The sequence below is a fragment of the Nelumbo nucifera genome, chromosome 8 (assembly GCF_055504915.1).
Source record: "Nelumbo nucifera cultivar China Antique chromosome 8, China Antique-T2T, whole genome shotgun sequence".
Lineage (NCBI taxonomy): Eukaryota > Viridiplantae > Streptophyta > Magnoliopsida > Proteales > Nelumbonaceae > Nelumbo > Nelumbo nucifera.
The window spans coordinates 43,047,195-43,059,819 of NC_142656.1; the positions used below are offsets into that span (position 1 = coordinate 43,047,195).

The 12,625-nt window shown below is 35.5% G+C and overlaps 1 protein-coding gene across 1 annotated transcript; it reads right to left on the reverse strand.

The window, feature by feature from the left end:
- Nucleotides 1–421: 421 nt before the first annotated feature.
- LOC104611403 (plant intracellular Ras-group-related LRR protein 6) lies at nucleotides 422–3,285 on the reverse strand. Its single transcript, XM_010278425.3, has 3 exons — nucleotides 2,962–3,285; nucleotides 2,385–2,554; nucleotides 422–1,510 (listed from the first exon to the last, which is right to left on the reverse strand). The coding sequence occupies exons 1-3, from the start codon at nucleotides 3,139–3,141 to the stop codon at nucleotides 829–831; spliced, it is 1,032 nt and encodes a 343-aa protein (XP_010276727.1). The 5' UTR covers nucleotides 3,142–3,285; the 3' UTR covers nucleotides 422–828.
- Nucleotides 3,286–12,625: the final 9,340 nt, after the last annotated feature.

Genomic DNA, 12,625 nt, shown 5'->3' on the forward strand with positions numbered 1-12,625 from the left:
ATGATGATATCATTGATTCTAGTATTATCATTGGGAGATATTCCCAATATACGGTAGGAATGTGCTGTGGGACATTGTGGGGTGCCTCCTAGTGGGGTGTGGATGTAAATTCTTCATGAGTTCAGATCTGTGCTCCACAAGGGACGCCCCACAGTACATCCTGTATTAGGAATATCTCCCGATGATGATATCATCGATTCTAGTACTAACATCTCCTGGTGAATTAACTGTTTGATTTATTTTTAATTATAAAGTAAAAAAAAAAGAAAAAAAAAAACCAATAAACTGCTACTTCTGGTCTGAACGGTCCGACCATTCGATCCGGTCCAAGTCCGACAAATCTGCCTCGCATTACGCAAAACTATCTAATGTTTAATGACCTCTTTTTTTCTGTTAATATGTTCATGGTAAAATACCAAAATTGATTGTCAAGATCAAGCCATATGCTTTTCATACATCTTACCGTTGAAATAAGAGGAAAAGAAACATGGAACACCCAGATCGGATGGTCTATATTTTATGATCAATCATTTTAGGCATGGAAGATAATCCTTTTATGGGTCCCATGCTCATGGGTCATCATCTGGGAGACATGCAAAAAGTATATTTGCTGCTTCTGCTACCATCCAATAGAAAGGACCCACCAGACTCACCATACTTACAGTGTATATAACAACACCCAATCATCCCAAAGACCTACGGTATAGGTCTACACATATCCATAGAGTAGTTTTTCAAAGGAGAAATACACCATTAAATTAAGGAACCAGCAGCCAACCATTCCTCACAAGTCACAGATGACAAACTCAAACGCCCTCAACAGTTTCTTCACCTTGCAAAGTAATTCCTGGGCGAGAAGAGACGACGCGGTGAAAACATCCCCATATACCTGGGCGAAGTCAGACCGTCGATGGACCGATAATCGGACATGATGAACCCTTCCCTCTCCTCGCGGGTCCCACTGAGGATGGGCCCATTGAATGTCCCACATTTTACCAGCTTCCCCAACCACGACTTCTTCTTCATCGGACTCCTGGGGCTCTCGCCAGTCATCTTCTGGCTCAAGTACTCCTTCACTGCTTCTAAGCTTTGCTCCACGATCTCCATCGGCGGAGAAACCAGCGGGTTTCCTTCGACTCTGAGCTTCTGGAGCTTCTTGAGGCACCCGATCGACGGCGGCAATGTGGTGATCTGGTTGTAGCTCGCGTCCAATTCCACGAGCGACAAGAGGAGGCCTATGGAGTACGGTAGGCTGTCGAGGTACTGGAAATTCTGGCTCACGTTAAGCACTTCGAGGTTGATTAGGTTCTCCATACCTTCGGGGAGGGATCTGAGGCAGTTCAGGCGTGCGTCTAGGATGCGCAGGGAGGTCATATGGGAGGTGGAGTGAGGGAGAAACGCTAGCTTGTTTGAGTTGACCCTCAGCTTCTGAAGGTTAAGTAATTCAAACCCAATCGTGTCAGGAAGTTTGGTCAACTTGTTGAAGTTTGCGTTCAGTTCTTCTAGCGACCTGCATGAGAAAAAAAATAAAATCAATCCAAATGACCATAATATCCTTTCGTTTTATTGTAAATGCCAAGTTCCAAGACGTGGCCAGAGCAACACCGTTTGATGGGTATCCACTGAGATATTGAGTATTGAGTATTGAGTATTGACGACCCATCAACATTCAACCATTCTATTTGTATACTACTGTACTGGTGAGATGTTAAGATCAGTCCAGTGACCGTGGGACCCATTACATTTTGATAAGATTATCGGTGACTTTGAATAAAATTACATTTATACCCTTGCTTTAAGTTGTGGAGCTAATTCTAAAATGAGCCGAAGGACACCTGCGGCACACATGCAGTCACCGCGTTCAAAGCGAGCGCAGGTTTGAATGTTTGATACGTTGATTGGACTTCCATTTATATCACTCAACTTCAAGGGATTTCTCAATTTTCCACGTGGCAAACATGTAGGTTCTCAAAGTCAAACACTAATGGGCCAATCCGATTATCCTAACCGTCGGATCTTCGACTTATTTCATACGCCGGTTCCTAAGTCCAAACTACTGAGAAAATAAGCTTATAAGCTCAACGTGTTAAAGTGGCCAGCTGCTTCTGGTAGTGGCGGAGGCCTGGGATGGATCCCCGTCTTCGTCTAGACTCTAGAGCTTTTGTCGAAGACCGTTTTCACGAGGCTTCGGCTAACCTGCGCGTGGGGTTACACTTTAAGAAAGCTCCACGTCTGATTGACGTATAGCGACTAGATAGGTGGTAGGTCAGACCACTAAAATATAATTAATACACCCGTCAATGACGCTTTACCATTACATAAATAACATTTACTCTCACTAATTAAACCGAAAAGAAGAAGAATAAGAAGAAGAAACGACTCACCTGCAATTCTCGATAGTTTTAGGAAGGGATTCGACAAGGTTGCCAGAGATATTCAAGATCTTGAGTTTGGACAAACACCCGATCGAGTTTGGGAGAGATTTAAGCTGGTTTGAGTGAACGTCTAACACGACAACGTTCAGCAGTCTCGCTGTTAATGACTCTGGAATGCTCTGTTAACATTTCAGAAAAATAGGTAAGTTAAATCTGGGAATAAAATAAGATAGCTGAAGAAGAGACATGCTTCGAAGATTTTCTGCTAACAGTCATGCTTGAATTTACGTTAAAAGACAACAGAAAAATAAAAGAATATTATTGGATGACCTTTAGAGTTTATGAAGCCAAGGGGAAAGAATAATTTCAAAAGAAGAAGAAGAACCAGAAACTATACAATCCGAGACTCATTTTACTGCATTTAAATTTGATATATGGAAGATAAAAAGAACTCCAAAACCTAAGCAAAATAGAAACCCAAAGGCTAATCAGAAACTATAGATAGCGGAAGGCTTGTTTGAAGAATAAGATAAGCGGAAAGGCAGAAACAAAGAACGACCCAGATGATGGATGGGTAAAATGGTACCTCGAGATTATTGTTGGAGATATCTAGCTTGCTGATCATGGCGAGATTCAGAGACGGATTGGGGAGAGACTCGAGAGACATGCCGCTGAGATCGACGACCTCAAACTTTTCTTCCTTGATTGGTCTTCTCCGCTCCGTGGATTTCCTTAACTCCATCCTCACATGCTGTTCATACATCATGGTTTCTGCTTTCTGGTTTCTGATTTACAGAACTCCACCAACTGAAGAGGGAGAGAGAAAGGAGATAGAGATAAAGAGATGGAGAGATCGAGAGAGAAAGGGAGAAGAAGGAGAGAGAAGAGCTGTGACTTATGAGGTTAGGGGCTGTGCAGATCACCGTTATATTGTGAAAGTGAAATAAAGGACGTACGGATGTACCTGGTTGTTGACACGTGTGCATGATGTCTTGGGAGGTACGAGCCGTAGTCTAGGGTTGCGTGGCCACGTTTCCTACTTGAAAAAGTCAACACTTTATTTGGACAGTAAGGCACGGCTACCCGTTTATTGCGGGCAGCTTAGTTAATTACTTAATTAAGATTGGACCAAATCCAGATTAATCTCTTGAGCAAATGTTAATTATGATTGGAGTTGTTGCCAGTTAATAATCAATTCAGGAAAAGATTCCTTGTAACTTGGAAAGAGGGTTGTTTCTTGGGGTAGTCCAGAATCTTTGTATCTATTTGCTTGCTTTTCTGTATTGCTGAATTTCCATTTTATCCGTTATTTGTTAATTATTCAGGGTGGGTAGATATTAAGGTAATTTCAGCATTACCATACTAAGCCCAAAGAAGCTTGGGCCTAGGGCCCTGTTTGTGGGGCTGACTTGAAAATTCAGGTTAGTTCGGCCGCTCTGAAGCATGTTCGATAAGTTATTTGAAGAGGCTGAAGCAGACTTCAAAGTAGATCAAATGACTGATTGACATTCAAAGGCTGATTTTCAGAATTTTCACCAATTTATGTAGGGCCCACCTTGAAGAGTCAGAAACCCTTGTGCTACAGCCCTCCCAAACAGTCTGTAAGGTAGGTTGTTTGATACCAGCTTAAGTGGCTGAAGTTGGATAGACTATACCATTGAAATATATTATTATTTAACTATTTTTTTAAATGAAAAACGAAGCAATATGACAGTTCAGAATCTGAAGAAATGATAATCAACTTAACTTTGTTTCAACTATTAAGAAACTTATTCACTAAAAGATAAAATAATCTCATTCAGTTCAGCTATTTCAGCTATTATAAAACAACCTCTAGGGTTTAATGCAATGAGAATAGCATTTGCCACTTTTACCATATTTAAAGGTTTGCCCCCAACATGGATGTGAAACTATAGAAATGATGTAGGCAATGTTCTGTATTGTAGTGAACCCACGAGATAGTGGGTTTCAAAATACACCGCACCACTTTAATGGGTTCTATTATGGCGTGGTGTTGTTTAAAATCCACTATCTTGTGGTGTGGATTACGTTACAATCCAAAATATCGGTCACACTATTATCTCGTAGCCACAACCATGCCACAGGCCTCTCTCCCTATATATATAGTACTTTGCATGTATATTAATTTAAACAATAATTTTTAATTATTTGTCCTATATCTAATTAATAATATTTATCGTACCATTACAATTGTTATTAAAAGTCGGAATTTTACTTTTTTATGGTGTTTATTAATTTTAATAATTTTATATTGATATCTTATTAATTATTTATCATAAGTATTAGTTATCTTATGTGTGTTTTATCTTTTTATATTACTTTTAATTCTTTAGTCATTATTAATTTTTTGAATACATTTATTATTTTTTCATTAATTTGTATTATCTATGGTTAAATTGATCACTTGTTAAATTAATTTGTATTTTACTTACAAAGCAAAAACTATTACTCTTGATCGATGTCATAGATTATCTCACAGTGTATCCAAGATACATATAATCAAAACATAAGGTGTGGCTTGAGCCACACCACACCTTGCAGAATGCCTATATTGGTGTGGTGTGGTTCAGGCTACCTATTTTTTTCCACACTACAAACACCTATTATGTTGTGACATGGCGAATTCTTAATCACATTACAGGTGTGGTATAGTTGAGAATACATCACTCAATTTTTCATCCACACTACAGAGCACCCCCATAGTCTTCCATATTATTGTGTTACGATCTGCTCGTTGTCTATTACCAAGATCCGTTGTTAAATCCCTACTCTCCTATAGAAATGCACCTTCAATATCTAAATACAAACCATACAAACCATACATTTGTAGTTACAAGGCAGCATGTGCTTACATGCTTGAAGTTATATTTCTATTGGGGATTCAGCAATTAATGAATACTTCTCATAGGTTACCAGTAGATTCATTCTCGAATTTTACTTTTTCTTAAATAAAGAGTTACTTTTGATTCTTTCTCTTCAAGTTTGCTCGGTGGAGGGTAGTCACCTTTAATTTGATTTTTATTAATTAATTATTTAAAGAAACTAAGTGGAGATGTAAATACTCTAACCCAAGAAAAAGATAAATTATGAGTGCGAATAGGGAATTGTGGATTAGACAGAGAAGATAAGAGGTCTACTTTATATTGATTTTTTGTCTGCCATCTTCTGTAAGTGGGGTAGATATATAACTGATAGTGCTGACCTTTTAAAGTCAATGCATTCATCATTGATAGGAAGGAAGCACTGATAGTTCTCCTTGACCCCATTACTTTTAAGGGACCTCTTGGAATACAAGATATGTAATTATTAAGAATCTTACAAGATTAGGATTCAATTTAGTTTATCTTATGCTGTCATCAAATCAATAAGCCTAAATGATTTTTCCCAATCATATAGATGGTTTTAATTTGGTATTGTTGTAAGTTAGGTCTCAATATTTGTATTTGATTTAGAGCATGAAAATGAAAATTCAGAAAGCAAGGTGTTTTATGTGGTTTCATTGGCACCACATAAAACACGTAGGGGGCATTCATTTTTTTGATTTTGAAGGGGAAAGTTGGTCAATTTTATGTTCTTATTTCAGATTTATGTAGGGACCAGAGAAAATTTATTTTCTTGGACGATACTTGCCTGGGTAAGTGATGTCCATCTCTTAGTTGTATAAATAACTTTTCTACCAGGGAGAAAGCTGCCAATACTTTAATGAGACAAAAATGTCACATTTAATAGCTTTATTTGAGAAATAACCTGATGATAAGTAACTTATTAAAAAGCGAACAAGGCCCCAAAGTAATACTTGAACATAACCCGATATAAAGAATGATATAAATATTTGTACTTGAACCTGTCCAACCAAACATGATTTTGGTTTGGTAAAACCAAGTGCCTACATGATGCTTACATGATAACTAAATAGAAATGTAACACCACAATTCCACAAAGGAGAATTTGAGATAAGAAAATAGAATTTTCAAAAGGGTAAAAAGGCTGAAGTTGTTTGTCAGGTACATTATTCTTGCTTTTGCTTGATGAACCTTAAGGCTATAATTTTAAATAATATACGATGGAAACACATGAATTGTCTCAAAGCCTGTTGATTGGGAAAGAATACTCTGAAAAATACATAAGAATGCAAGGCCCCTTTTGATTTATGGGAATAGGGGTCCGGAATCGGAATCAGAATGGCTATTCTGATTCCAACTGTTTGGTTGAGTAGAATTAGAATCCTATTCCCATTTCTGCTAGAATGGCATTCTCCCACTTGAGGGAATGGCCATTCCCTGCCCCTCAGGAATGAAATCCCATTCCTGCTGATTCCAAATCTCATTCTCATTTCTGTTTGAACCAAACAGACTATGGGAATAGACCATTCCGATTCTGATTCTAACCCCAGCTATGAACCAAATTGACCCTTAAGTTTTTTAAAATTGATTTATGAAATTCTTTAAAAATCAAATGGTTCACGAAATATCCTCTAGTTTTATTTTTAATGAACAGCTGACTAGTTATGCTATTAGTGTTGTTTATCCTCCCAAAACAATAATAAATAAAATTCATATCATGTTTAACAATTTCCTTTCGGGGAGTTCTAATTTTAGAAATAAATCGCATTAGGTTAGTTGGTAAAAAATTTGTAAACCCACCCAAGAAGTGGGTTTGGACGTTTGATCTTTGTTTGATATTATTTATGCTTTTAGATTTAAGGCTTATTTAAGAGTTTCAAAGTATTCAGGTTAAATTTATTCATTCCAAATATATCAAGTCAACCCTGATTCCTTTGCTCAATAGAGCAGCTTCAAGCTCCAAGTTCTAAAGAGATGATGGATTTAAAGGATGTGATTCTTATAAATAGTCATTAGATAATAGGTAAAGGGGAAGTTTCAGACATCAAAGATTTTCAATTCAAATATAGGTTCTCCATGGAAATGGAGAGTGGTATTTTGAAAATATCAATTTAGTCTCAGTGCACATTAAACAGTTTGCAATTCAATCAAATTGTTGTTTGGGGTTTGACAGGTATCGACTCATTTGGAATGAAAATACAAAAGGGGCCTTCATGATTTCTTCTGCTTAATTGGGATCTAATTAGATTTAGGCAGAATTTGGCATTCCTTATTTTAAGGACTTATCTCCTTTTGCAGTTAAAAATTTTGAGTTATTAACTGTAAAAGGAGATAAGTCCTTAAAATAAGGAATGCCAAATGAGGCCTTAGAGATGTTCTTGTTCTAGGCCTTCTAGTAAAATTCCTATTCTTTATGTGGAAGTTTCTGTATGGTTTCATTCCAGTTGATGATCTTGTTAGAAAGAGGGGAGTTGTTATGACTTCTAAGTGGGTTTTGTGGAATTATCCAAGAATTTGTGATTTTAGGTTGAATATAAACAGTGCAAGCCATGGAAACCTGGGTCCAGGTGGGAGTCGGGGGTATTCTAAGAACTTATGATGGCAGTAATTGCTTTAATTGCTTTGTTAAACTATTGAACTCAGTATGAGAAGCATGGTTTTTGAACCGCCATTGACCTGAATGGTCAGACCATTCAGCCATGGAACCATCCAAGCAACCAGTTCCATTTTACTCCAAACTTTGTTCTTAGTTAAAAACCATTGAATTAGTCAATGATTCATTAATTCGGATGATCAAACTGTTGATCCATTCAACATGGTCGATTTTTATTTTTTTTATTTTTATTGTCAGAATGGACTATCCGTTCGAATCGGACAGCCGAACTATCGACCCAAAAACTGATGACTAGAACGATTCCATTTCCAGGTCTTTTTAAAAACAATGATGAGAAATATATAAATACAAATATGTATGGTATAAAACCTTCTATTTCATATTTCTAAATATTATATTTGTATTATACATATTTGTATTTATACTCTTTCATATATCTTTTGTCCAAGCTGAATTCATGGTCCTCTAAGATGGTCTAAATCTTTGATTTATCTGGGGAGTTAGAGAGATTGAAATTGAAAGTGTTATCTCCTTGCTTGTTGAAACCATGATGGGAAATGCTCATTTTCTGTGGAACGTAACACATGTCATGAGAAAAGTAGCAATTATTCTCGGCAACATGTAAGTGAAGGTAATAGGTGTGTTGACTTCTGATAAATTTGGATGTGGAAGAGGAGATATTAATAATGTCTGTAGAAAGAAGCTCTTTGTATTGGTTAATGTGATGGCTTCTTATTTTTTGGATTGTGTTTTATTTTGTTGATGTGTAGTGCTTGCGTATCTCCTGTGTTTCTTGTTTTTGTTTTTTCTCTGTAAGGGGAGGGGTTGAGTATGAGAGGAAAGCTATTCGTATCTTAGAGTTCGTTTGGTTTGTTTCTTGTTTTTGTTCTCTCTCTAAGAGGAGGGGTTGAGTCTGAAAGGAAAGCTATTCGTATCTTAGAGTTTGTTTGGTTTGCAGTTGGAATAAGAATTGGTATTGGAATCAGAATCTTTTTGGAATTGGAATCGAAATTGAAATACAGAGTATATTTGGTTTGCATAGAAATCAGGAATGAAAATTAGAATCAGCAGGAGTGATATTTCATTACCAAGGGAAGGGCAGGGAATGGCCATTCCCTCAAATGAGAGAATGCTATTCTAATAGGAATGAGAATGAGATTCAAATTCCGCCCAACCAAACAGTTAGAATTGGACCATTCTGATTTCGATTGCAGACCCCTATTTCTGCAAACCAAACAGGACCTTAGTTAGGGGCAAGGCACACTACATCCTTGTAATCTTTTTTCTTTCTTTTGGTAATGGATAATAAAGTTTTAAGATGATCGCTTTGGGGATAAAAAATATATGATCAATTTATCAGAAAAATAAAAGCTAGGGTTTTCAAAACTTGGAAATAAGCCTACTTGGTTGTGGTCCGAATGGTCTGACAATTGGATCTTGGTCCAACAACATTGGATATAAACAATTAAATTACGATTTCAAGAAAAGAACAATAATGAAATGTTAGCTGTTCTTTAATTTTCATATATTGGATACATTTTTTGTTTTTCGAAAATATATATTGGATACATTGATTATTGAGGATTTAAAGTATATTCATCAATTAATTCGATGATCTTGTTTTATAACTTGATGATTTTATTTCGTAATTAGTGATTTCCTTTTTGATAATTACATTCTAATTTGCCTTTTATTTTTATTGCTTTGTTGTATTATTTCTAATTAACAAGTCTTTTTTCTATTTCTTAATTGTCATCAATGTTCCTTTTCTTATGTTATCCAAAATTGACTAACTTTTATTATTTTTAATATATTTTAGTAAAACTCATTCAGCTAGAGAATAATAAACTTTATTTGACAATAAAATGATAAAAAAAATTGAGACCATATATTACATTGAAAAATGTATTTTCTAAAATTTAAATGAAATATTCAAGTTCCACTGTTGGGATTGTAGCCCACTAAGTCAAGAAGGAATTTCCAATACTATAGTTTTTATGTATGATTTTCAACATTTCAAAACACCAAGTTGCTAATGATTTATTTCTTTGCTCTTTGGTAGATAAATTAATTGAAGAACTTGTTCATTAAAAGGCAAAACAATAAACATTACAATTCATCAACCACTTCAAGTATGCCAAACACTAAGTGTCTTTGTAAGGAGGATTATTAATGATGCTGAGTTGAAATAATTATTTCTATATCGCTATCGGATCACAGAACTATTGAAATATTTTAGGTATGCGTCCTCCTCATTGCTAAATCAAAACCAAAGTAGTTGTTTTTATACATCAGCACCATATTGAGAAAATCGATACTCCAGAAAACATAGCTTTAGTGTTTAAGGTTATTATTGATTTTTAGTTTTTTCTCAACTTTCTTTTTCTCTTTTAGTTTCTTTTCCTATTTAACCACACACAGCCTAAAGGATCTGAGAGTGAATAAAATTGGATGTTATTCTCAAATTAATGGTAGTTGACAATGTGGTTAGACTGGGGTCGAACTCGAACATATATAAAACCATTTCGCTCACTGGGTCCAAATTATCTATAAAAATTAATATTTTAGGTTACAATAGGCATGCTTTTCAAAACCCGACCGGACCCGAAAGCCTAAGAATCAGTTAGGTAATCGGTTCCGTTTTACCTAAAACCATTTTTTTATCAAAAATCGTTGATTTGGTCAATGACCCAGGTGATCAAAATGTCGAATTATTGACTTAGACATTGGTTTTTTGCTATTTTTATTTTTTATTTTTTAAAATCAGAATAAATCATTCGTTTGAACTGAATAATCGGACCATTTGACCCAAAAATGGTTCGTAAAATAGTTCCCTGTCCGGTCCAATTTTATAAACCTTGTAGCAGGTATTAATATATCCAAGATTGATTAGATCAAAAGAACATTTCTATGAACCGGGCAGTCAGAAGCCCTTCTTCTGTCAGTGCCCAATCTCATGGTCTAACAACCCGGTTTAGTCTCACACACTGTCGGTAGAAATTTTTAGTTATCAGTTGGCTTGTTCCACGCATAAATCGGCTTTAATGGGTGATGCAATTTAATTTCTTCCCCTCGAAAGCTAGCAGAATTATAATAATAATTCTTCTTTTTTATTTCCCATGATAATTATCAAAGTTTGACTCTGACTTTTTGGTTGATGTTGAAAAAGTTTATCTTAGAAGATAAGCATGACAACAGCTTTTGATTTATGACAGTTTGTTTCTGTCTGCACATGGATGAATACAGACTGTTTTACATCATACAGAATTAATTGTCCATATCTTTCTTCCTAAGATAATTTTAATAAGTCCCTGTTTGGTAGTGTTGAGATCACACCAATAAGCACTGTATGTGTTTGGGAACTAAGTCCGAATAAACACTTTTTCAGAAAATAAGCCCATTATGAATAAGTTCAAATTTTGATTTTTCTTCAAGTACATTTTGAAAGAGTGATTGTGTTGCTGGCCCATCTTGACCCATCATATAATTTTCAAAATACCTATATTATGAACATTTGAAAGAACCATTTTTTCACCAAACATTCATAAGCATTTATTAAGATAAACTCATATTCAATAACCACTTCCAAGCAGAGCTTAATTTATTTAATAAATCTGTTTTGCTCTTATAATTTTTTAGAGCAATTGCACAAGATCATTCGACCATGTGTTAGGTGTTAGGTGTGTCCCATTGACAATACACGGAGATGGGTATGTTTGTCATTAGAGTTATAACTCATGGGTGGGCCCTAGGTTAATCAGGGCCTCTTGTAGAAGTTGTGATTAGTTAATGAAATTTCATCAGTAAAATGCTAACCTCTAGTCTTTTACCTTTTAGTGAAGTGGCAATAGTCAAACCAACTTTACAAATAAATATCAATTCCATGATTATTTAATCAGTTTCCCCATATCAAGCATAATTTGGTTGGATTAAGATCCATTTACACGCAGCAAATCTATTTATAATGTAGTTGTGCATATCAGTTTACTCTCTTTTGCTTCTCAACCTTTAGAATTTATTGATTTTTTTATTTTGAAAAATATAAAAAAAAAATAAACTGGGATTATATATAACAAATTCAGTTCCCATTTTATTAAGGTGGTATTTGGCATTGATGCTGTTTTCTGAGAAAATGACGCTATATAGGCATTACATCAGACAGAAAATGGGTGTCTTGTTTAGTACATTTTTCTAGAAAAAGCGTTGCTCCAGACCATGCCTTAGAAATTGGAACAGTATGGTCCAAAGAAACATCAAATTCAATGTTTTCTTAGAAAATAGTCCATTGCCGGTACAATGATGTGACATCATCTTGGACTTTGGATAATATAGACCAATGCTGAAAATGGTTCTACAGCACTGGTACCAAACAACATCAGTGCTGTTTTCCTATAAAACAGTGTATGTGGCAGCACCGTTTGCAAGCAAAAAATGTTCTTACAGCTCAAACATACACAGAACCGTTCTGTGTTAACAGCACTGATGCCAAACACCTACTACTAGGGGTGTCAATTGACTGGTTTTGAATTGGATCCAATCCAATCCAAACCTTATCAAATCAGATTTAGACAGTCCACTATAATTATTGGATTGGGCCAATCCAAAATAAATTGGTTCATATTCTTATTGGTCTGAATTGGACCTAAACCAAATTTCCAATAATCTGATCATGAGGCCAAATCCTTCTCTAATTTGAAATCGATCAAAACTAAAGACAGCGTAAAATCACTTTTATGAAAGCACTTTTACGAAAACACTTTTATAAAGAAACT